At 41.3% G+C, this 27,059-nt stretch overlaps 1 protein-coding gene across 2 annotated transcripts; it reads right to left on the bottom strand.

The window, feature by feature from the left end:
* Positions 1-59: 59 nt before the first annotated feature.
* Positions 60-17,348, bottom strand: LOC144644055 (uncharacterized). Of its 2 annotated transcripts, none has more exons than XM_078503463.1 (6): positions 17,215-17,348; positions 5,106-5,222; positions 4,299-4,394; positions 3,403-3,728; positions 2,118-2,330; positions 60-1,460 (listed from the first exon to the last, which is right to left on the bottom strand). In XM_078503463.1, the coding sequence occupies exons 1-6, from the start codon at positions 17,222-17,224 to the stop codon at positions 1,131-1,133; spliced, it is 1,092 nt and encodes a 363-aa protein (XP_078359589.1). In that variant the 5' UTR covers positions 17,225-17,348; the 3' UTR covers positions 60-1,130. The 2 variants fall into 2 exon arrangements, with proteins under 2 accessions (XP_078359589.1, XP_078359590.1); XM_078503464.1 differs by lacking the exon at positions 17,215-17,348 and adding an exon at positions 6,737-6,842.
* Between the last annotated feature and the right edge of the window lie 9,711 nt (positions 17,349-27,059).

The raw sequence follows: 27,059 nt of genomic DNA, 5'->3' as shown, positions 1-27,059 counted from the left end.
AAAGGGTTCAAATCATTGATATTACTACCATCTCAAACACTATAATCAGATACTTGAAGTATTTCACAACACGTTTTATTTTGCTCCTTCTCGGCTTAAAAAAAAAAAGGTGCGACAACTTCCTATAAACCCACAGCCATCTTTTGTTCTATAAAACCTTGCACTATCTTTGAAGTCTTGAACAGTTTTTAAATAACTTTAGAAAGCAACTCAGTGTAATCGTCTTAGTTATGTTTGTTTGTTGATCCCAGGCGTGTTTTAACCTATCAGAGCTAGTGAGATGTTGTATCAAAATCAGGTGTAAAACAAACGAGAGAAAATTTCAAACAACAGCACTCGTGATTTTACCTGCCCAACTTATCCCGCGCTTTGCACGGACTGCATGTTTTATAACAGCGAGCTCTGATGGTTTTCTTCACCAGCTACAATGAGTGTAGCTGCGGCTACAGTGATCAGCTGTGTGATTTCTAGGGTGCAGTAAACGACAACTATTTAAGAAGCATTTTAAACAAATGTGAATTTGCGGCATGTGACGACGTGATAACCGTGTTTACATGGCCCTACGCAAAACATCTAATCATACGCAAAACATCTAATCATCTAATAACAGCGCATGTCATGATCATATAACGAATGTTTGTAGAAGTTTCCATTTCATAAACATTAGGGACCTTCAGATTGCAGTACGGGATTTGAGTACGAGTACGATTCTTTAATTTCCGGTTTCCGTAATCACCTTGCTTTTACGGGATGGGGTGATTGGTCCCATGGCCAACCCCCAACCTGGACCACCAGGGATTTTCTGTCGGGGTGTCCTTCGCTTGCCACGGGTCCGATATTAAGGTGCTGGAAGCTCGCCATTCCGGCCCTATCCCCCACCCGGAGGCAAGGAACTAAGCACGACTTTTTAAACCTAGTGTTTTTGCTTTGGATTATCACATTACCGATAAGTCTTTTTTTTTCAACTGGTCATCAACAGGGAGGAGGGAGGGCTCTGCGAACGTAACTAAATTGAAATTCAAAGGTCATATTCGAACTCGATCTCGTACTCCAATCTGAAGCGGGTCCTAATTCCTTTACAAATAGTTTGCCTAGCAAAGAAATTTCTTCTTCATTAACTAAATTGATTTCTAGTCTTCAAATGTGTATTGAGCAAGGAATGAATACCGATTTATCAACGAATAAACTCGATCTAACTGTTTCTGACCCCACACCACATAATGTCTTGTTATGGACGGTTTTGGATCAACCACCTTCGCGCATGCCTGGAGATATTCTTCAGAACACGTGATTCCAATAAACTGACAGATGGTTGCCATGGTTTCCACTGGTTTCTGCACGAGCTCCAGGCCATTCACGTCCAGTACCTTGTCTCCAAGAATCTTTCTGGCGATTTCACTTCCTTCAGCCCAGTAGCCGAACCTCATGATACTCTTCTGTAAAAGCTCTGGATCATCAACCTGAGGAAATAAGCCGTGGTTACAAAGCGTTAGTGGCCCATAATTCACTCCAATGACTTATACGCAAGTCTATTCTACACTAGGAGTTACGGCGGCGCGCCCACTCAAATGTCTCAAATCGGTTTCTTTATTACAGGTGATAAAAAAATTATCGAATTAGTAAACGGCTTGAATTTCAGGCAGGAAACAATATCGTGTGTGAAAGTTCTTGTTCAACGCTAAAAGAACTCACTGAAAAATAACTTTTCACTGCCTTTGAAGATTACTTCTTTTCAGGACGACTCCCGAACGATCTGAAAGTAGGCCAATTACTGCTTCATCAAGGTGCAAACAATTTCTAAAAATAATGGGAAATACAAATGTGGTGCTGAACTAACATAGTCGCTTAGACCTCAAGCAGTCGGACCTTCTCCCGTCAATTTTTCTTTAAATTTCTCCGGTGTATTTTTCCCCCTTTTGGTAGGGAAATTATTGACAAAAAACACTGTATTATTGCTGTAATACAACAATTTTGAAATAAATACTCTAAACTTTGGAACAAAGTCCAGTGAGTAAGTTCTGCGACTTAGTGTTCTCTTAACCCCATGCAGTATAGGTTGGTAACCAGATAGCTAAACTGACAAGACTCTTTCCAGATAAAATAAATTTTTTTCTTACTTTTTCTGTATGGTCAGCGAACCTGCCTCCCTGCTGTTTGGTATTTCTTAAGGTTATTGTTGAGACGATGTCGAACGGATTTCTTATTATGTGGATGAACTTCACCCTAACGCTATATTTCTTCTCCATTTTATCCACCAAACTTGTGATTTCATCATTAGTCATGTACCTAAATGAGGTAGATGTGTACCAAGCTGTCTTGTCGCCAATAACCTGGGTGGCGGAAAGAAAACAGAACAAGAATTAATTAATTATATTATATTCAGTTATAAGAGCAGTTTCAATTGAGTGCCGTAAAACCAAAACCAAAGTAATCACTCTAGCCAATCACAAAGAACACAGACATTCCAGTGAGCCAATCAAAACTCGAAGCAAATACATGAAGCCGGCACGTATCGCGGGAAAACGTGCGCACGCGAGTCACGATTGGTTTTGGAATGACTTCTGATTGGATGATAAAGTGGCGCGAGAGTTTTAAACAAATCACTGAGCGTAGTAATGCAAAACCAATGCAAACGTGAATTACTTTCGACACTCAAGTGAAAACCGATCTATTAGTAAGGTTAGTTAGTAAACATTCAAGTTTCCCGAGGATGTGGGGTGCGGGACTGATGTCATTGAAGGCTTCTTACTAAACTAGGTAATATGTCTTGTGACAATGGGCTTTATACACAAGTGAACATTAGCTTCAATTTAGCGCTCAAACGTGTAGAGATATTTGACTTTAGACATTTCGCAACTGATTGTCCGAAACGATACTCCTAATTACAAACAACCATTATAATCGGTTGGATACTGAAGACAGAAATAAGGAGAAGAAACTATTAAAAGAAAGCAAGCTTAAATAATTCTCTTTTATTCTTTATTCTATTACTCCTAAGAATTGCTTTCCTTGAACATTCCCCCTTCTTAATCATGTTTTTGTCAATAGTATACGCTTAAATGGCAATTTTGAAAACTACAAAAGATTTCACAATTTCCAGTTCAACATCTCCCCATTTTAAGATAACCGGCACGCAAAGCATGCAGAGGCGATGGGCGAATAACAACTCAGTTATCTTCAGTTTGATTGATAGAGTAATCGCGCGTCACATCGTAACATATCTCCCTCATCGCCTGCCTGCAAGAGGCGACGAATGATGACACCGGCTAAAAAACACTTGTTTTATAACGTCATAAGTGTTTTTATTGTGGTCTGGATTTTGTAAAAATATCGTCCGAAAATGTCGAGGAAATTTGTGGAGGAAATATTTTTTTAACAGTGGCTCTTGTCTTTTCTACTTACCTTAATGTATTTATCATAGGTCCCTTGCCAATAACCTTTCATCCAGAATCCAAAATGAGATGAATTTTCAAGTGATCCATTCAAGACCATGCCTTTCCCTCCTTTTTCTAGAAAACCTCTTGAGCTTTCCACTAACATGTCAAACATTTCTTTTCTTTCATACTCCTCTCCATTCTTCAGTCGATAGAACAGATTTTTTTCATTGGCGAGAACCATGTGAGGATGTCCGTCGAGAAGAGATGCCAGTAGAGTATGGCGGCTTCTTGGATAGCCGACAAACAACAACAGCGTATCAACGCTTTCGTATTCTTCTTCTCTGTCTTTGTCTAAAGGAAACCGACAATAAATATTGTTGGGCATAGTACTTAGTGTGACCTTAGAATAGGCCTGTCAGTTATCTCATAAAGCACGCCGATACGCTGTGCATTGACTTTTCAGACTCCTCCCAATGCTCTGAGTCTCAGTAGATTTAATTCCACAATGTTCATCTTTGTTTGGTGTATGTTTGGGTTTCGTTCTGAAAGTTTGATGATTAAAAAATGGATTCTGTAACTGTCTTGGTTCTAGCAAATGGCACCAATTACGGTGCAATTGTTTATACAAGCAGAGCAACAAGTCTAAGGGAAACTTCGAACAGTGTACATGTGTAAGTGAAATAAAAATAAATGGAGAATTAAACTTAAAATGGTCTTTGGTTGAGGTGGGCGGCCAGGGCTGATTTGAAGGCTGCAACAGTTTCCAGTTCAATTATTTAACTAGTAAGAACATTCCAGTCTTTGATAGTTCTGCTGAAAAAACTACATTTATCAGTGTTACATGAACTGCTTAAATGTATTAAACGTTAAGGATGAAAAGAGCGTGTGCCACGGGGCTTAACTGGTGAAAACAACTCTTACCTGGCGAAAACAATTCGTCCAATCTTTCTGATTCATCAAAATGATCCCTAAATAAATCCCGATTCGAGTTTTCTTCTTGTGACTGTGAAGAGGAAACTAAAAAGATAATAATAAAAATAGGGAAAATTGTCTATCATGGTTTTTGCGAGATATCGTTGGGTAGTTTGTTCACTAGCTAAGAAATCTGTTGCCGGATTGATGCCCCTTGTTTTAACACTGCAAAGGACTGCTTCATGGTTCAGAGTCTTTTTTTTCGAAAATCGGTGTCATGTAGGGGTCATGTCAGTTCTTGAAACGTAAAAAGGTAAAGTCTGCTTTCGAGCCTAGGTAGGCTGGAGCTTATCCCTTTTCCGTAGCATGAAGCAACTAGGAGCCAGTATTTCTACTCCCCTTGGTCCCTGGATGGGATTCTAGTCCATCGCAAGGCTACCCCCAGCAGTAAATTCGCCGGTACCCATTTATACACCTGGATTGAGAGAGGCACTATCGGAGTTAAGTGTCAGGGGTCTTGCCAAGGAACACAACGCATTGCCCTGGCCAGGGCTCGAACTCGGACCGCTCGATCCGAAGTCCAGCGCACTAACCATTAGGCCACCACGCCTTCCGTAACACTGCAAAGGACTGCTTCATGGCTGTTTTCGAGAACGGTGTAAAGTTGGGGCCATGTTAGTCTTTGAAACGTAGCCGCCACTATTTGCAGGATAAGAGTTTTACTCATTCATACACGCTATCAGTTAGAATTATGAACTTCTGACACTATTAATTTGCTACAGGTGAATGCCACCGATACACTTAGGAACTTCTCACCAGTAGGGCTGCATTCATTCTTCTTGAACATGTAGACGGTCAGTCCAAACATGGCTGTAATGAATAGCAACTGTTGCCAGGTTACACTGATCACGCGACGCATAGCTGTCTGTCTTACTACAGAAAGAGAATAAAGCAAATCAGTTGGACTTGGTTCCATATCTAGACAGATTGTTTCAGAATGCATTAAAGTGCGGGTTGCACCGACACCCTTGTTTTCACTGGGAAATTAAAGGGGCACTGCACGGAGATTTTGCACATTTTTTGATAAAAATAATGCTTAATTTATGACTAAGAACCTTAACTCATACAAGAAAAACGCCTACAACAGCAAGATAAAGATATTCAAAAAGTGAATTTTTGAATTGAGATCGAAACCTTGTACATGCGTAACTAATAATAACATCACTTTAGTTTTATAGGCTCAGTGCACTAGTACAGTAATTTTTAACAAATCCTTTATTTTTAGGTTTTCGTTAATGCAAATATCTCTTTTGGTTTTTGACTTTTTGATGCTATGTTCATGATAGTCAATAAGCTTTCACGGTCGTAGCCGTAGCCGGCTAACCGATGCATTTGCCGCAGTAAACATTTTTAATTTTTTTTTTAAGGTTCCTGTAAGAGGCAATATACTTTAAAAAAATAATTTAATATTGCCTCGGTAAGAATATTCCTCTGTCTACGGAGCTGGTTTCAGTTTGTGATCATAACGAACCACAAATTTAAAACGGACGCCCAACCGGATAATATTAATAAGTAAAGGTATGTCAACCTTCCAGCCATCAGATCTGTAGTTTGAGGTCAGCGTATTGGCATTATAATCTCCCGATTCATTGTTTTGTGTCTGCAGGTGACGATATGTTTTGCATTTTTTGTAGTTAATGACTTATTTATCAATAATTAAAGTTCCACTAGCAAGGGCATTTACCTGTAAACGATCCAAGGAACATTTTTAATCATTATCTTCAAAGCTTGCAGAATTGTCGGGAAATTATTCTCAATTTGTTTATTTCAACCTGACAATTTCAATTAACGATATGACGGTCTTAAAATTGCTTGGAAAACGACTATTCACGCGAACGGAATTTGAAAGTCAAATAGATTAGAAGGCTGTATCTAAAATGTCTATTGATCAATGGATAAGAAAAAACAAAACGAGTGTTTACCTATAAAACAACGAAGAGGGATGATAACCTATAAACACTGAATGATATTCGACGGTTCAAAAGCCGGGTGGCTATATTTCCAAAGACAAAAGACGTACAATGCCACTTGCATAATAACACGTCCGAGTTGTATATCACACGTATGCATTAACAAACAGTCATTTTCGACAACTATCGCGGTTACCAGTGTTAACACATTAGGACTCCTTTGAATGTCTTAATAGCAACTGAGTTTTTTCGTAACCTTTTTCTAAATTAAGGTTTTATAGTTAAGAAAGAACAAGTCGAATCATAAATACCAGGTCACTCGCAACACGCGGCAAATGAAAATTAATTCAGGAAAGTAATAATCTGGGATACTTAACCATGCACTGTACAAGCAAACAAAAACTGAAGCAAAGATATAAAAAATAACAAGCCCTTACTGAGACTAAATGGATAAAAATGCGATTATGTTGGACAAACCTCGAGTAGGGTCCTCTTCTCACTCCGCTCAATGAAATTATTCCGATAGATCAAGAAACCGTTTATCCCTTAGCAACATTGTTAATATCTCTTTGGAATTTCAGCTGTGTGGCACCGTAAATGGCTCTCTTACATGACAAAGGCAAAAGACTTATGAAAGGATGTTGACAATTTTTGTTCACCGAAAATACTTTATGCCTTTTCAGAGAGAGAAACGAATGAATACATAAAACTGAGATAAATAGCAAGAATTTGATTTTGAAATGTTTTGCCCTGTGTGTCTTGCCAATAATGTAAACGGGTGAGACTGGAAACGAGTCATGCAGACGTCACGCACAGCTCACGTGATGTATGTCATGTGATTTGTACAGGAAAAAACTGAACACTCGATGAGAAATATCACAGGTAGCCCACAGGTAGCTCAAGATATGAGCGCCGGCACTGTTGCATAACAGTTTGTATGTAGCCGTTTTCTGTTGACGTAATTTTAGTGCTGCCCATATTTGGAACGCCCGGGTATCACGTGTCAGATCGAATAAAGTAAAAGCACGTTGTGGTTGTTTATGGAAGTTCTAGTCACATTTTGACTATATTTTACCCGCTACATATCTGGTGGAGAATCCAAAAACCGAAATGCCTACAATAGAAGAGCTTCAAGGCATCGTATCAGGTCTTACGGCGGTCGTAAAGCAACAGGCCGAGGCACAAAAAGCCACCAATGCTCAGATCGCTCAGCTCACCGAAGCATTAATCGCACATGGCGGCGGACCCCCTGCGGCTGGTCCAGCGACTTCAACTTCGAACACTTCTCTCCGAATGCCTGCCCTACAGCTACCTCAATTTCGGTACGACCACAGCAGTCACGATGACATAAACGAATTTGTGGAAACATTTGACGTTCAAACGGCCCATTTACCAGTGGAAACAAAACTCGCTCTTCTTCAACAGTCGTGCATTGGCGAATGGCCAAATTCAGTCTTATCCATGGAGAAGTCAAAATTCACTGAAGAAACCACAGCTCAGCAGAAGCTCGATAGCTTGAAACAAGCCTTAAAAACATCCTTTGCGGAACCGCCAGAAGTTCAACGCCGTCGGTTGGCGTCAGAATTTTCCACAATGAAGCAGCGAGCCACAGAATCGATCGATTGCTTCGCTTATCGATTCAAGAACAATTTACACCGATTATCCAAGCTCGGAGAAGCCGTTGAAACAAATTCGCCACAGTTCATCATGTCACAGTTTATTTCGAAGACGAAAACCGACATTCAGAAACATTTAGTGCTTAAAGCTGAGGAATACAAAGATTTGTCAGAAATCATCGAAGCTGCAAAGCGAATCGAGCGTTCCTTTAGCCCTGGAGGAAGTCACAGTGGTACCAACAAACCACCGCAAGACCCACTCAGCGCCCTCAATACCACTCCAACTCCTCCTGTCCCCAATGAACGCCGAAGAAAACCTTTTTGCTACAACTGCCGTTCTCCAGGTCATTTCAAAAGCAGCTGCCCTGACAAAACAGTGAAAACACCCCCTCCTGGCAATTCTCAGCGTGGTAATGAAGTGTGTCGCTTGTGGAACAAACATCAGCAGTCACCGTGCACCTTACAGAATCAGTCATGCAAATATGGTCGTGCACATAAATGCACCGTTTGCTCCAAACTAGGCTGCAAGGCACTCGTTCACAATAATGTACCACCACCTGTTGCTAATGCATGTGATCTTCAAGCACCACAGGGACCCCACCCTGAACCCCGCATCTCAACCACACCGCCTACTCCTGCTGCTCATTCCCGGCCAACCCCACCTCTGTTCATGATGCCTACTCTTCCAACTTCTTCCAGCGAATTGTCCGTCAACCTGAATCGCACTATTTTGTCTTGTCAAGTCACTTCAGCTGGCACACAACTACAACTCCCACTCGACTCTTGTTGCTCAGTCACACTGTGTAGCCTCGATCATGCACAACACATTCATTCAGCAAGACCTGAGTTGAACTACAAGAAACTTGAGAAGCCCATTCCAGTACAAATGGCTGACACAAGTGCATCTCTAACAGCCGTAGCAGTCCAAGAGGTCCCTATTACGTGGCTTCCCAACAAGGAAACAATCCATGTTGCTCTTGTAGTTCCAAATATGTCTTGGCCACTTCTATTCGGTGAAAATCACCTCGCTGCGACTCAAGCCCTGTCAGATCACAGTAACAAAACAGTCACTTTCCGTCATCCAGCTATGAATTTTACTGTCTCATGTGATAATGCAACCACATCAACTAATCCTCAGGCTGCAGTTACCTGCCTTCTCACTGGGAAACCAAGTGCCCATCCTGCACCAACCAGAACCACTGTGTATCGTGGGTTAAACCTAGTAACAGTGTATCTTACCTTAAGTGTCGCATCCATGGGATTGTTAGGAAATGACTTGTGGCTATCAGGTCACGAACTTGAACCTGGTGTGAAAGTTCTCGATGGTCTCTTTAGCGCATCCGAAGCACAGTCCATCCTCGATTTCCCTTCTGCCACTGACACCCTGGATCGTGATCTTCCTGACTTCCAGGCCTCTCGGGCCATGAACGTTCTTGTGCATTGTACCAAGAAGAAAGCATCTATTGGTCAATCAAGCTTTGGTTACCTGTCACCATGTTCTGCTCAAAGCAAAACCGACTTTGACAATGCCCTGACACACACAGCTGATGCCCTTTGTTCATCACTGGACACCTTTGACTCACTCTTCTGTCACTCTGATGACACCCCACCTCCCCTTGTGGAAACTTCTACGCCTAATAGTCTGAGAGTTCCAATGCAACCGCATTGTCCCAAGCAAGCCAGTCAAGAAATGTTTAAAGCTGGTCTTACCCAAAGTTCTCGTTTACTTCACCCTTTCAGTCAGCCAGACGAGTCTGATGATCGAGACCTACCTCCTCAGTCTACCTTCACACTTGATCCATTTTCGGAGGAATATCATGCTAAACTGCGCCACGAACTGCGCCTAGACTCTGACGAGTACAGTCATGTTGACCCCGCAGTCCTTGATCAGTTCGACACCTTGCTGCGAACATACCCACATGCATTTCTCTTACCTGGCGCACCACTAAGGCGTATCCATGGAACTGAACACCACATTAACACTGGCAATGCCCCCCTTGCTACAAGCCACCATACAGGATGTCACCCCCTGAACTCCAGGCAGTGCGTCACCAAATCAATGACATGCTAAGACAAGACATCATTCGCCCTTCAAAGTCCCCTTGGGGTGCTCCAGCGATACTTGTACGTCGAAAGGACTTACATGGTAAACCACAACCCCCCAGATTTGTTGTTGATTATCGTGCGCTTAATTCAGTCACTAAGAGTGATGGTTTCCCCCTTCCTCAAGTCATCGATATCCTGGACTGGCTTGGTGGAGGCAAAGCATTCGCCAAATTAGACCTTGCTAATGGTTATTGGCAAGTACCTGTTCGAGAAGAAGATAGAGAAAAAACAGCTGTAGTCACTCACTGTGGATTATTCGAGTTCATCTCCATGCCCTTTGGTCTCAAGACAGCCGGAGCTACCTTCCAAAGGCTCATGCAAGCCACATTTTCTGATTTCCTAATGGGAAACGTAACAGGCAGTAGTGACAAGCAACATGGATTCTGTATGCCTTATGTTGATGATCTGATCGTCCGAAGCATGTCTCATGTTGACGCTCTCGAACATTACAGACGCATATTCGAGCGCGCTACCAAAGTTGGCATGCAGTTTAAACCATCTAAATGTACTTTCTTCTCAACTCACCTTGAAGTACTCGGTCATGTTGTCACCCTTGATGGTCGTATTCCGGACCCCAAGAAAATCCAAGCGATCACTAATTTCCCCATGGTTAATTCCCAGTCCGCTGTGCAGAAGTTCCTTGGAATGGTCGGCTTCTACAGGCATCACATCCCACGCTTTGCTCAACGGACTTACCATTTGCGTCAACTTCTTCAAAAGAACAAAAAATTTCATCTAACCGCCCAAGTTGAAGCTGAATTCAAAGACCTTATTGCGGCAATCACTGGCCCTGACGTCTTGTTACACTATCCAGATTGGTCCAAGCCATTCCACGTACACACCGATGCAAGCAAACTAGGTGTTGGTGCTGTACTCATGCAGGAAGATGACCAAAACCATTTGCGCCCACTTCAGTATGCAAGCCAAGCCTTCTCACCCACCCAACAAAGATGGGACACTCGTGAACAAGAACTTTACGCTGTCAAATGGGCAGTTGAACAATGGCGACCATACCTTTTGGGACGCAAATTTGTCATTGAAACTGACCATGCTAATTTGAAATGGTTGTGCTCTATTGCCCCACACAAAGCAAAGCTGGCTCGATGGGCATCTCTACTGGCAGAATATGACTTTGAATTGTGCCATCGCCCTGGTCACACCAACGTCGTCCCCGATGCCTTGTCGCGTAACCCAGTTTCACAGCAACCCCAACAAGAAGATGATTGTGTATCTACTGCTTTCATTGACACATTGCCACCCTTGGCTGTCTCCGTTTACTTGGCAAGCGCATTAGGACTAGCACCATATCAACACGTGACTTTGTCTCCGACTATCCTAGCGAATTTGAAGTTAGCCCTCACCCTGGCAACAGCAGACACAAACAACACTTCCCCCACTACAATGGCTGGTACCTCCACAAGCAGTCAATCTGATGAACCATTTGTTCACCTAGGATCCAACAGACAAGAGCTTGGCAATCTGCAACTTCAAGACCCAACTTTAAAGGACATTCATAAGTACCTGTCAGCTGACAGCAACAAGTCAGCTCTCCGCCACCTGTCGGCCCGTGACCAAACTCGCATCCTCAACCTGGCACGCCATTGTGTCATCCTGGACGGCCTAGTTATGTATTCAGATGAATTCCTTGATGACCCAGGCCACTTTCGTATCTTTGTCCCCAATAATAAAGATCTGAAAACCAAACTACTGCGCGCATACCATGACTCTCCTATTGGAATGCACAGAGGTCGAGACGCAACCTACCATGCCCTCGCTCAAGATTTTTATTGGAGAGGGATGGGAAAGGCAACAAAACGCTGGGTTGCAAGGTGTCTAGAATGCCTAAAGCACAAATCTGCTAACCAGCAACATGGTCTTATGCACCCACGTTTCTACGACAAGCCAATGAATGTACTTGGAATTGACTTTGTTGGACCGTTCCCTAAGTCCACCAATGGAAACCGTTACATCCTCACTGCCGTTTGTCCATTCTCTCATTTCCTGGTAGCAATACCAACCCCAGACCGAAGTGCTACTACAGCTGCAAGGGCACTATTTGACAATGTATTTCTTAAGTTGGACTTTCCATCCACCCTTCTCAGTGATCGTGGAGGAGAATTCTTAAATGCTGTCCTGCGGAAAGTTTCAAACCTGCTCTCCATTAAGCAAGTGTTTACATCCAGTTACAGACCCCGAGCTAATGGCTCAACTGAACGTGTTCATCGCTTCTTGAACTCCGCCCTAGCCATATTTGCTTCCAAATGGCAGAAACAGTGGGAAAACTACTTACAACCTGCTGTGTACTCACACAACACCTCCACTATTGATGGCACTGATGGCGTAACTCCATTCTTTCTCATGTTCGGACGCAATGCAACCTCTCCAGAGACAGTCGCTCTTCAGCTCCCCAATCAGCCAATCGACAAGAATGACTATGCAAAGTACCTAGTTCAGAGGATCACAGAGGCTCATAAATTATTCTGTAGCATCAAGAAAGACTTGAGGAGACGACAAAGAGACTACTATGATCTATCTGCTAATCCAAGAGAATTTACCGTTGGACAAGAAGTCCTAGTCAGGAAACCACCACCTTCAAATGTTGAGAAAGGATCAGCCACAAAGCTCATCAGGAGATATGCTGGGCCGTACATTATCACCAAACGCCTCAAGAATAGTGACTTGTATCGTCTGAGGCACAGCGTAACAAATGAAGAACTGCCCCCTACTAATGTTGAGAAACTGATACCAATCCCTGAAGCAGAACCAAATGACCTGAGGGAATCATCTACCGAGAGTGTTCCTCGTCCGGCTCAAAATCAAGATAAAGAGAGACAATACAAACCTGGCCAGTTTCTCATGTACCTGTCCAAGAGCAATGAACAAGCAGACGAAGGAATCTCACTCGAACTAGCTCGGTATCTAGAACCCATAGGCAAGGCTCCAGTTAGCGAAGCCTGCAAGCACTTGTACTTTGTTTTCCCAGCATCGAGACAACTTCTAGTTAAACTCGGGAGAATGCGTGGTCTCACAGCACATTGTCCATATCTCTCCCTTGAAGGTGACCCATCTGGAGGAGCCTACAATCTGGTCCTTGACAAGGCCGCCTATGAACGATTTAATGCTCGACAAGGACTCCTTGTTGGAGAGATAGCGGAAACTGATGAAGTGCGAGACTCGGTTGTCGTGCACACCTATGCTCCAACGGGGCGCCGCACAAGACTAGCTAAATCTCGCGTGTGGAAACCAGTATACAACCATGACTTGTCTAAGAAATCTGTTTCTATGGACAAAAATAAGCGTTTAATTGACTATAGCCCGGACTTTGAACGCATCGAGTTCAAGCAAATCGTTACAGTGCGAGATTCACTCGAGGAACTGTTATCTGTCAGAGACATGGATGAAGCAGTCGTTCATTTATTTGTTGACTTGAAGTTATAATTCGCTTAGATCTTGCCTGCGATCATAACATTGGACTTGTTGTACTCTAGTTGTAAGGTTCTTAGCCTTTGAGTTAATTTTGTCATGTTCACCTCGTTCCTGTTAGTAAGGAGGGAATGTAGCCGTTTTCTGTTGACGTAATTTTAGTGCTGCCCATATTTGGAACGCCCGGGTATCACGTGTCAGATCGAATAAAGTAAAAGCACGTTGTGGTTGTTTATGGAAGTTCTAGTCACATTTTGACTATATTTTACCCGCTACATGTATGGGGGGGGGGGGGGGGACGATTGTTTCTGTAACCTTGCTTCAGTTGTATGTTTCTTCTTTAAGAATTATTTTACTTTTAATAGAGATGTGGCACTAAGACAAACAAGGCAGGCTGATTTATTGCATTTGCCTAAAGTGCGGACAGCAGCCGCGAAAAAGTCTTTTTATTACTCCGGTTGCCAAATTTATAACTCTTATCAAAATAATATGTAATTTTTAAATTTTTCGATTTTATACAAATGTAACATAATTTTAGCCTATATCTTAGTATCTCTTATATATTTTAATCTTTTTAACTTCCATTTTAGGTACATTGTAAGACCCTTAGCGACTTTTTAATTTTTACTTTTTACTAGGGCCTCTAAGGATAACAGTTTTTATTGTAAAGCTGACGGAGTAACCCTATTTAAAGGAGAAGTTCACTCCAGAATCACCATTTTTCTTCTTTACGCCAATAAAAAGGTTATACAAAGATACGTTACTCACAAAAATTTCAGTCTCTAAAAAGCATTCAAACCTTATGAAATCCTACTCTCAAGTTGCCCGAAAATCGAGTTCCGGCCGCCGCCATCTTGGAATAACTTAGCAGCCTGGCAATGTATGCGTGACGTCAAAGAGTTCAACCTCGCATGTAAACAAAATGGCTGCAGCTCTGGAGCCTTATCGGTTTGAGCCAGAACGCGTCCCCGATGAAAGCCAAGCGTCTGATGATGACAACGAAGAATCGGAAAGACTATTAAATCTATTCTGGTGTATCTGTTGGCGTTGTGAACTTACAGCAACTGAAAGAGAGTCCATCTGCTGTCGTGAAGTACCCGCTGCAAATGAGGTTTCCTGCTGCCATCCGTTTTAAAAATGGTTGAGAGAACCAAGGCTCGATGTGGCCAGCCTTACACACTGTGGTCACACAAATCAAGGTTCCTCTCTGTCTGAGATCAGCATTAATCACAGTAGCGCCACAATTCCTGCAAAACTGAAACAGCTGCTTTAAGCAGCTGTCAAAAACAATCGATTTTCTCTCGTTACTGGAATGCTCGGTTTCTTCAAGCCAGTTGGTGTCTGGGCAGGGGGAGAAGTCTGCATTTTCATCATCGGAATCTTCCTCATCTTCGGGTCCCCAGTCTTCATCTGACGTATCACAGCTACCGACCGATCCTGCGTCGTCAACGTCGTCGTCCCACTCCTCGTCGGACTCGTCAGACTGCTCCGAAATCACGGTTTCTACTGCTGGCATGGAGTCCGGGCTTTCTTTTGTTACTGCATTCTGAGGTTCGACGTTCCGCTTCACTTTGCTGCTGTACGCGTACGCGTGATCTAGGGACACATTTCTTTGACGTACTTCAGGTGTTTCAACAACTGGCCACTTTTTAACTGAGAAATCCAGGGGCTCCGTTTGCGTCGCCACGTGAACAAACGTTTTCACGGGTGCTTCTGTAATGGTGTCTTGTTATGGTTCCGGAACATCAGAAACATCAGCAGATTGGTTGACTTGAAGTAACTCTTCTTCAAGACGATTTTCCACCTCTCCTGTTTTTTTGGCCTCTTCGGCCACCTGTTCGGCTATCCTTGCATTCTCCAAAATTCTTTCGACTTCCTAAATGAAATTATTTACGGGTTATAAAATAATAATAAAGGAGGTTATAACAAGTTAGGGAAAAACCATTTCGTACTTGTGCCATGAGCTACGAAAGTATTTCGAATACATGATAAAACTTATCACGACTGAAATAGATCAATTCCGATATATGTTAAATTTATGTTATTTCGCCTTTTTATTTTTATTTTAGGGAGGATTTTTAATCAATGTCTTAGAAATCAGTAAAAACAACTCGAGAAACTCTTCTTGATCAAATTTAAGATCGCACTCACAAAGAAACCTTTATGGCATTTTTTTGTAGTTGACTAACACAGGAACAAATTATTCCACTTTAGACCAAGCAATTTTTTTACCTCACTAATTATCTGTTTATAACTTTTAAATCTTTTTGCCCTACTATATTTATTTACATGTACAACCCAGTCATAGCATTTACAATTTTTTTTTATTTTTTCAGCCCGTTTAGTTAATTCGGACTATTTTTTTTTGGCCAATCTAAGTTTGTTTATGCTGTAGTTATTTGCATGTTTTCTGGAAAATAAAATGGTTGTTGTTGTGGTTGTTAATTAATGTTATCAAGAATTAAATGACTAACCTCTCTTCTATCCTTAGCCTTTCGCCTCCTTTCGCTGGCGTGCCGTTTAAAAGGAACTTTAACTGCCGGAGATTTCTTTAATATTGTGGGAATTGCTTCTGGTTTCTTTTTTCTTTTGCGGATATTACCACCCAGGAGATCGAATCGGTGTTCCACTTCAAAGCAATCATTGGTAAAATGGTCCGAACATACAAATAGCTGTGCCTGCTTTGGCAGGAATTTTTCGTTCCTGCCCATTCTTCTCAGCCATTCTTGGGCAATTTTTCTCTTCGATAACGGCAGACGGTGAAAAGAAATGCCTCTTTTTGTGTCCCTTGGAGCTCTGTTTGTGCAAAAGGGAGCCGCACAAACAGGCATTTTGACAAAGAAACAAGGAGCTCAAATATTTAAATTTTCCCGCAAAATTCAGGTTGAGCTCTTTGACGTCACGCATACATTACCAGCTTCAAAGATGGCGGCGTTCAGTCATCGAGTTTTAGGCTACTTTAGAGGAGGATTTCGTAGGGTTTTAGCGCTCGCTAGAAGCTGAAATTTTGGCGAGTAACATATCTTTGTATGAACTTTTTGTTGGCGTAAAAAAAGATAAAGGCAATTTTAGAGTGAACTTCTCCTTTAAACAAAAGAGAGAAAAACAACACTCGTGATTTGACCTGCCCAACTTATCCCGCGCTCATTTGCACGGACTGCATCAGTTTTATAACAGCAAGTTCTGATGGGTTTATTCACCAGCTACAATGAGTTTAGCTGCGGCTACAGTGATTGGCTGTCTGATTTCTAGAGTGCAGTAAACGACAACTATTAGAGAATCATTTTAAACAAATGTGAATTTGCGGCATGTGACGACGTGATAACCGTGTTTACATGGCCCTACGCAAAACATCTTATCGTCTAATAACAGCGCATGTCATGATCATATAACGAAAGTTTGTAGAAGTTTCCATTTCACAAACATTAGGGACCTTCAGATTGGATTACGGGATTAAGTACGAGTATGACTTTTTAAACCTAGTGTTTGTGCTTTGGATTATCATATCACCGATTTTTTTTCAACTGGGCATCAACAGAAACGAGGGAGGGCTCTGGGAACGTAACTAAATTGAAATTCAAAAGTCATACTCGTACTCGATTTTGAACTCCAATCTGAAGGTCCTAATTCCTTTACAAATAGTTTGCCTAGCAAAAAAATTTCTTCTTCATTTAACTAGATTGATTTCTAATCTTCAAATGTGTATTGAGAAAGGAATGAATACCGATTTATCAACGAATAAACTCGATCTAAGTGTTTCTGATGCCACACCACATAATGTCTTGTTATGGACAGTTTTGGATCGACCACCTTCACCCATGCCTGGAGATAGTCTTCAGAACACGTGATTCCAATAAACTGACAGATGGTTGCCATGGTTTCCACTGGTTTCTGCACGAGCTCCAGGCCATTTACGTCCAGTACCTTGTCTCCAAGAATCTTTCTGGCGATTTCACTTCCTTCAGCCCAGTAGCCGAACCTCATGATACTCGTCTGTAGAAGCTCTGGATCATCAACCTGAGGAAATAAGCCGTGGTTACACATAGGTTAGACTTGCTCCAAGTCGCTCGTTTGATTCGCAGTAGACGGATGGATACGAAAACGGAGGGTGCACGCGGGCATGAAAAACAAAATGGCGGAGGATCGTGGCGGAACGAGCCATTCCCCGATTTTGTGTGTCATTCAGTGTTGCTTCGTGCATTTTACGCACGATCAAAAAAAGAAAATTCCGCGCGGTAGTGACCGTGCGATTACAAAGCAGGCTTACTCAAATAACTCTATCGACACGCAACGAGCGACTTGGAGAAAGTCTACACATAGAGGTTAGTGGCCCATTATTCACTCCAATGACTTACGCAAGTCTATTTTACACTAGGAGTTACGGCGACGCGCTTTACTACAGAAAAAAATCGAATTAGTAAACGGCTTGAATTTCAGGCAGAAAACAATATCGTGTGTGAAAGTTCTTGTGCAACGCTAAAAGAACCATCGACTGAAAAATAACTTTTCACTTGACTTTGAAGATTACTTCTTTTCAGGATAATAGGCCAATTACTGCTTCATCAAGGTGCAAACAATTTCTAAAAATAATGGGAAATAAAAATGTGGTGCTGAACTAACAGTCGCTTAGACCTCAAGCAGTCGGACCTTCTCCCGTCAATTTTTCTTTAAATTTCTCCGGTGTATTTTTCCCCCTTTTGGTAGGGAAATTATTGACAAAAAACACTGTATTATTGCTGTAATACAACAATTTTGAAATATACTCTAAACTTTGGAACAAAGTCCAGTGAGTAAGTTCTGCGTAGGTTGGTAACACAAGACTCTTTCCAGATAAAATAAATTTTTTTCTTACTTTTTCTGTATGGTCAGCGAACCTGCCTCCCTGCTGTTTGGTATTTCTCAAGGTTATTGTTGAGACGATGTCGAACGGATTTCTTATTATGTGGATGAACTTCACCCTAACGCTATATTTCTTCTCCATTTTATCCACCAAACTTGTGATTTCATCATTAGTCATGTACCTAAATGAGGTAGATGTGTACCAAGCTGTCTTGTCGCCAATAACCTGGGTGGCGGAAAGAAAACAGAACAAGAATTAATTAATTATATTATGTTCAGTTATAAGAGCAGTTTCAATTGAGTGCCGTAAAACCAAAACCAAAGTAATCACTCTAGCCAATCACAAAGAACACAGACAATCCAGTGAGCCAATCAAAACTCGAAGCAAATACATGAAGCCGGCACGTATCGCGGGAAAACGTGCGCACGCGAGTCACGATTGGTTTTGGAATGACTTCTGATTGGATGATAAAGTCAGACTCGTTCCCAGTCCCTACTTATTTGTTTCTAAAGGCGATAAAAAACTGAGGGAAGCTGAGGCGGAATAAGGCAAGGGTTGCGGGGCAGGCTGGGAAGGGCGAAGAAAAAGTAGGGTCGCTACCCGATTTTCGTTCGGCCTTCCCTTGATGCAATGCGTTCTAGTAAAAACCGCCAAGGGAGCGACTGGGAACGAGTCTGTGATAAAGTGGCGCGAGAGTTTTAAACAAATCACTGAGCGTAGTAATGCAAAACCAATGCAAACGTGAATTACTTTCGACACTCAAGTGAAAACCGATCTATTAGAAAGGTTAGTTAGTAAACATTCAAGTTTCCCGAGGAGGTGGGGTGCGGGACTGATGTCATTGAAGGCTTCTTACTAAACTAGGTAATATGTCTTGTGACAATGGGCTTTATACACAAGTGAACAATAGCTTCAATTTAGCGCTCAAACGTGTAGAGATATTTGACTTTAGACATTTCGCAACTGATTGTCCGAAACGATACTCCTAATTACAAACAACCATTATAATCGGTTGGATACTGAAGACAGAAATAAGGAGAAGAAACTATTAAAAGAAAGCAAGCTTAAATAATTCTCTTTTATTCTTTATTCTATTACTCCTAAGAATTGCTTTCCTTGAACATTCCCCCTTTTAATCATGTTTTTGTCAATAGTATACGCTTAAATGGCAATTTTGAAAACTACAAAAGATTTCACAATTTCCAGTTCAACATCTCCCCATTTTAAGATAACCGGCACGCAAAGCATGCAGAGGCGATGGGCGAATAACAACTCAGTTATCTTCAGTTTGATTGATAGAGTAATCGCGCGTCACATCGTAACATATCTCCCTCATCGCCTGCCTGCAAGAGGCGACGAATGATGACACCGGCTAAAAAACACTTGTTTTATAACGTCATAAGGTTTTTATTGTGGTCTGGATTTTGTAAAAATATCGTCCGAAAATGTCGAGGAAATTTGTGGAGGAAATATTTTTTTAACAGTGGCTCTTGTCTTTTCTACTTACCTTAATGTATTTATCATAGGTCCCTTGCCAATAACCTTTCATCCAGAATCCAAAATGAGATGAATTTTCAAGTGATCCATTCAAGACCATGCCTTTCCCTCCTTTTTCTAGAAAACCTCTTGAGCTTTCCACTAACATGTCAAACATTTCTTTTCTTTCATACTCCTCTCCATTCTTCAGTCGATAGAACAGATTTTTTTCATTGGCGAGAACCATGTGAGAATATCCGTCGAGAAGAGATGCCAGTAGAGTATGGCGGCTTCTTGGATATCCGACAAACAACAACAGCGTATCAACGCTTTCGTATTCTTCTTCTCTGTCTTTGTCTAAAGGGAACCGACAATAAATATTGTTGGTCATAGTACTTAGTGTGACCTTAGAATAGGCCTGTCAGTTATCTCATAAAGCACGCCGATACGCTGTGCATTGACTTTTCAGACTCCTCCCAATGCTCTGAGTCTCAGTAGATTTAATTCCACAATGTTCATCTTTTTTTGGTGTTTGTTTGGGTTTCGTTCTGAAAGTTTGATGATTAAAAAATGGATTCTGTAACTGTCTTGGTTCTAGCAAATGGCACCAATTACGGTGCAATTGTTTATACAAGCAGAGCAACAAGTCTAAGGGAAGCTTCGAACAGTGTACATGTGTAAGTGAAAGAAAAATAAATAGAGAATGAAACTTAAAATGGTCTTTGGTTGAGGTGGGCGACCAGGGCTGATTTGAAGGCTGCAACAGTTTCCAGTTCAATTATTTAACTAGGAAGAACATTCCAGTCTTTGATAGTTCTGCTGAAAAAACTATATTTATCGGTGTTACATGAACTGCTTAAATGTGCCGCGGGGCTTAACTGGTGAAAACAACTCTTACCTGGCGAAAACAATTCGTCCAATCTTTCTGATTCATCAAAATGTTCCGTAAATAAATCCCGATTCGAGTTTTCTTCTTGTGACTGTGAAGAGGAAACTAGAAAGATAATAATAAAAATAGGGAAAATTGTCTATCATGGTTTTTGCGGGATATCGTCGCGTAGTTTTTTCACTAGCTGTAGCTAAGGAATCTGGTTGTCGGATTGATGCCCCTTGTTTTAACACTGCAAAGGACTGCTTCATGGTTCAGAGTCTTTTTTTTTTTTTTTTTCGAAAATCGGTGTAATGTAGGGGCCATGTCAGTTCTTGAAACGTAAAAAGGTAAAGTCTGCTTTTGAGCCTAGTCAGGCTGGAGCTTATCCCTTTTCCGTAGCATGAAGCAACTAGGAGCCAGTATTTCTACTCCCCCTGGATGGGATTCTAGTCCATCGCAGAGCTACCCCCAGCAGTAAATTCGCCGGTACCCATTTATACACCTGGATTGAGAGAGGCACTATGGGAGTTAAGTGTCAGGGGTCTTGTCAAGGAACACAACGCATTGCCCTGGCCAGGGCTTAAACCCGAACCGCTCGATCCGAAGTCCAGCGCACTTACCGTTAGACCACCACGCCTTCCATAACACTGCAAAAGGCAGCTTCATGGTTGTTTTCGAGAACGGTGTAAAGTTGGGCCCATGTCAGTCTTTGAAACGTAGCCCCTACTAGATTGCATGATAAGAGTTTTACTCATTCATACACACTATCAGTTAGAATTATGAACTTCTGGCACTATTAATTTGCGCCAGGTGAATGCCACCGATACACTTAGGAACTTCTCACCAGTAGGACTGCATTCATTCTTCTTGAACATGTAGACGGTCAGTCCAAACATGGCTGTAATGAATAGCAACTGTTGCCAGCTTACACTGATCATGCGACGCATGCTTGTATGTTTTGCTGTTGAATAGAGGAAGCAAACAGTTGAACTTGGTTCTATATCTAGACAGCATAGGCGTACGGGCCGGGGGGGCAGGGGGGGGGGGGTTTGCAGCCCCCCCAAATTTTGGGCAGCTCAGATTTTTTGGGCAGCAAGAGAAATTTGGGCAAAGCCCGTTTTAAAAGAAGTTTTTTCTTCGAAGAGATATATATTTTCTATTTTAACCTGAAGTCAGCGAGTTAAAGCAGTTAAATTCACACGAGGCAGTGGTTTCTTAGGGGTCATGTGTTGATATACATTATATTATTTGTAATTTTTTTTACTGTTGGGCACTGTACTGCAAATATCTGTCACAGTTGAACACATGATAAAGAAAGCTTCTCCGCGTTGCTAAATTTTACAAAATCGACTGCGAGATTCTGGAAGCCGAGCAGAAAATGCGCGCGAGTTTTCGTTGTGTGCGCGGATTAGGCTACATGACTGTTTCAGAAATTCTGGAGGCAATGCAAGAGAATGATCTATTTGATAAGTTTTCAGAGTTTCCTTACGTGGTTCATATCCATGCAGTGATACCTGCTACGTACATCGTGTTCTGCAGAACGATCATTCAGTGCGTTGCACAGATTGAAAACTTACCTCCGCAGCACCTGACGGGGTGACAACGCGTAGTAAGGCCAATAAGGCCAAGTAAAATTACAAAACAAATGTTTCTCGTCCCCTCCTGCTTCATTTTTTTAGGGCCGCCTCTCTTTTGTTATACTACGGAGTAAGATATGGCTTTTGTCTGCGTTTAAATACGAATTAAGGCCAAAACTTTAAATACTTGTTACGCTGGTCCGTACTGGATAGGTCAAATACCTTTTGCAGGATTTATTTTGGAAGCTCGCTTTTGGCCTGGAGAATTTGACGATGGAGGAAAAAACATCGATAATCGAACAACACAGGTATGGAATGCAACAAAATAATAAAAAATTAAAATATACCAAAAAATGCGCCCGCACGCTCTCTTTTTTATAGAAATCCGGACGAGAAACATTTTTTTTACTTGGCCTTACTTTGGGCATAAGATGGGCATATTCCAACTCTGTAGTCAACAATGACATGGATCGTATTGTTAATATCTTTGGCCGTCGAAATGGTAGGGACAGCTATTTCTTTTAACGTGTTTTATGAGCTCATCTGATAGATTATTATGTAAGAATTTTTCACTTCATTTGAAAGCCTATGTAAGTGCATTGTATGACCCTCGTTTCTTCTCGACTGTTTCGTAAAAATTTGGGCAACTTGCGAAATTTTTTTTGGGCAAATGTCTCGCCGCTCCCCCCTGGCAAAAAATTGCCCGTACGCCTATGCTAGACAGACTGTGTGAAATGCATTCAGAAACAGAGCTACCCTTTCATCTAAAAGTACGGCAGTACGTACGCTTTTCTTGCCACACCATTCCTTTCACTGGGAAATTATAAAGGGGCACTGCACCGAGATTTTGCACATTTCTTGATCAAAATGTTGTTAAGAGTATGACTACGTACCGTAACTCATACAAGAAATACGCCGACAATAGCAAGATAAAAATATTTTAAAAGTGAATTGTTGAAGGGGGAGCAGATTATAATAAGTTTTTGACGATTTTTCTAAGACACAAAATAGAACTTGAGAAAGTTTGCCCGACGTTTACAAATTGAGATCAAAGCCTTGTGCATGCTAACTCACGATAACACCACTTTAGGTAAATAGGCTCTGTGCACTAGTATAGTAATTTTTAACAAATCCATTATTTTAGGTTTTTGTAAAAGTAATCATCTCGTTTGGTTTTTGACTTTTTGATGTTATGCTCATGATAGTCAATAAGTTTTCACGGTCGTAGCCGTAGGTTCCTGCAAGAGGCAATATATCAAAGATGTGTTTTTCTCTAATATATTGCCTCGGTAAGAATTTTCCTCTGTCCACGGAGCTGGTTTTGTGATCATAACGAACCACAAATTTGAAACAGACAACCAACTTGATTATATTGATAAGTAACAAGAACATTGAGAAGCTTGAGAAGCTTCAAATCGGGCGTTTTGCCTTGAAAGGCAGGGTTCAGTACAGCAGAAACGACGAAGTAGTTACTTAAGTAGCACTCAGTCCGACTGTGTTTGTGTAAGTCACAGGGCTTGCATGAGCTGTATTAGTGTGCATAATATAATATCTAGAACGTTGTCGAGATTGCATTATTACTTAATGACATGATGGTTTCAATTTATAAATGTATTTCACACAATAGAAATAAACGATTGAAGTAGACGACTAGACAATGTAAAGTTTTAAGACTTAGCAAAGTGCAGTGTATTGGTAATACTGTAAGGTGCGGTTTCACCTGAAGGTCATGTGCTTTTCGGTATTTTCCAGCCATTGCACTTTGATGGGACAGTACTACAACTGTTTACGGGGAACTACTATTGTCAACAAAATGATCATAACTTGTTGATGAATGATTGAACATTTGTTTCATACCATTACTGTAATAGCGCCAGGAGACTACGCTCTAGGACGACCAAAGGGTAAACCTTAAATCGGCCACGCCCGATTAATTATTCAGTGGAACGTGGAGCGTGCGCAAAAGAGTCTTGCAATCTCTGGCGCACGCGCACAATCAAACCGGAACCAGGATTTCCTGGTTCCGGTTTGGATTCGTCCAGAGCCGTTGAGTTTCCCGACCGCTGGTCAAGGGGAACACAGGCTCTGGGGACGAGATTGTCTATAAATCTGTCCACAACTGTTTGCATACAGTATTTCAACCGACCGGAAACAACATCTTACTTTGCTGTTTCCGGTCGCCCCAGATCTCGCGTCCGTGCCTTAGTTTCAAGATGGCTGCGATTGAAAACTCGGTTAAGAAGGCTCGAAAAAGTTAGGTACGAACTCGAAAAGGGTGAGTGCGAACTCGGTTTTTATTGAGAGCGAACTCGGTCATACTAGGGAGCGAACTCGGTCACACTGGGTGCGAACGCGGTATAAGGTGGGAGCGAACTCGGACGGTGCGAAATCGATTGGGAGCGAAACCGGTAGAATTCTTTGTTTATACTAAACTCCCCGGCATACTGTATTTCGTGGACTGGACTGGACTGGACTAGTAAAACGCGGACTAGTAAAACGCGGACTTGTAAAACGCCTCTAGACACTTCTTTGGCCACAATCATCTTACGGCTCTCTTCAATACATAATGTCTCAAAAAAAACAGTAACCTCAGAAAGAAGTCAGAAGCAAATAAGGTCGAAAGACCGAATTTGAACATATAACGGCAAATGTTCTAATGTCACGAACGTAGGATTCGTGTAGGCCCGTTGCCTTTATTTACCACATACTGCCCCTAAATTAAAACAGTACCCTCAGAAAGAAGTCAGAAGCAAATAAGGTCGAAAGACCGAATTTAAACATTTAACGGCAAATATTCTAGTTGCCCAGTCAACCCAGTCAACTGATATATATAATAGGTTCATTTTACTAGTTTAGCTTATTTTAGATTGTTTTTTTTTATTGTAAAGCCACACGTTTGTTGTGACTAGCTTCTTAATAAAGACTTCTATCTATCTATCTATCTATCTATCTATCTATCTATCTATCTATCTATCTATCTATCTATCTATCTATCTATCTATCTATCTATCTATCTATCTATCTATCTATCTATCTATCTATCTATCTATCTGTCACGAACGTAGGAGTCGTGTAAGCCCGTCACCTTTATTTACCATTGACTGTTGATTCCTGGACGGGCCCCGTTCTACCTCGTGCGAGCAATACAAACGAGTGCACTCAACAGACATCAAGTAGTGAAAAGAAAGAAACATATGCACACAACTCATAGCATCAATCTCGTTGTTTTAGTAGGGGTTTGCAGAACGAACATGTGCTATACTGCAAAAACATCTCCACGCTAAAACAGACCATAGAGTGCTCAAAAAAGCTAGAAATATGCCGTCGAAGAAACACACAAGAGCTTCAAACACAAATTGTTTCGCTCGCTAAACCGTTTAGTTTTATCCGATTTACAAGCGCTTGTTTTACAAGTCCACGTTCTACAAGTCTGTGCTTAACAAGCCCTCCTTTTACAAGTCCGCGTTTTACAAGTCCGCGTTTTACTAGTCCGCGTTTTACTAGTCCTCCTTTTACAAGTCCGCGTTTTATCTGAGTCCGCGTTTTACTAGTCCGCGTTTTACAAGTCCGCGTTTTACTAGTCCGCGTTATACTAGTCCGCGTTTTACAAGTCCGCGTTTTACTAGTCCGCGTCTTACTAGTCCAGTCCAGTCCTCGAAATACAGTATCCCAAAACTCCCCGCCCTCTAAAGATAAGTCCTTCACGGTTCTTGTCGTTTTTCGGTGCCTATTCATCTTCGGCATCTTTCTCATCCACCTCTCGTTCTGTCCTGTGTCTGTCATCACACGAAAGAAAAGCTGATTCTCAAAAAATCTGCCACAAAAGGAAATTGACAAAAACAATATGAAAACCATATATCGAAAGTTTCTTATTCTAAAATTTTATCATACGTCTTAATTCAGAGCTACAAAGAAGTTCCTCCTTTTGAGTTATTGATACTGTTCTTACAGTACCTCTTTCCACTAGCGAAATTTTACAAAATTCCTTCGCGGCGAAAAGGTAGCGCGAATCCAGAACAGACTCCAATCGAGAGTGGGTTAATTCTAGATTACTATTAATTAACTATTACAACATTCATTTTTAAAATAGTTTCCCAAGCCGACTAAGCTAACTTAACGTCGAGTGTATCTTTCAGTACAAAACATGCCGTTATGACGCCGGAAATCCAGCTCACGCATACTATACCCCGTGACTCACGCAAACCTCCGACTTACGTGCTACTACAGTCATTCCTTTCTTAACATTTTTTTTTTTTACCACCACCGTACCTTTCTACCCAAAAAACTCATGAAACCGCCCGGTTTTAACCTGTTTTAACCTTTCAAAAATTAGAGCGTTCGAAACTAAATAAGATCCGTAATCACAAACAACATACAGCCGTTTACCAGCACTCTTTAAAACTCCTGAAACCCTTCAAAATCAGGCAAAATAAATCTTTGAAATAACCTTTATCAATGTTTGTTATTTTTTATTCAGTTCTATAAAATGCCTTTCGTACACTACTGTCAAACAAAAATTTCAATTTCCTCAAAGTTTCAAGACAAAAGAATAACAAATATTTCGTGCACAATGTAATTTGATTAAGCCAATATATCACGTCTAAAAATACTTCAAGCAATTCAGTGAAAACCCGTTTTTTTTTTCGTATCAACGAAAACCAGTTTCGAATAATCAATACATGAAAATAACAATAAGATCAAAAGGAAGAAAGGAACCTTTCTAATTATTTGAAGACTTTCAAAGCCGTGATATTATGCATCCAATCCGCGATAAAATTTAATTACAACAAAATCCAAGTTCTCATTTTGAAGTCCATTTTTTTCAGTTGATACCTTTATCCAACTTGTGAAAAATTCCATTCAAGTTCCTATTAATACTGTACATTCCCAA

This window comes from Oculina patagonica, chromosome 2 (genome assembly GCF_052425735.1).
Source record: "Oculina patagonica isolate OP01 chromosome 2, crgOcupat, whole genome shotgun sequence".
NCBI lineage: Eukaryota > Metazoa > Cnidaria > Anthozoa > Scleractinia > Oculinidae > Oculina > Oculina patagonica.
This window is presented reverse-complemented; position numbering and strand designations above follow the sequence as displayed.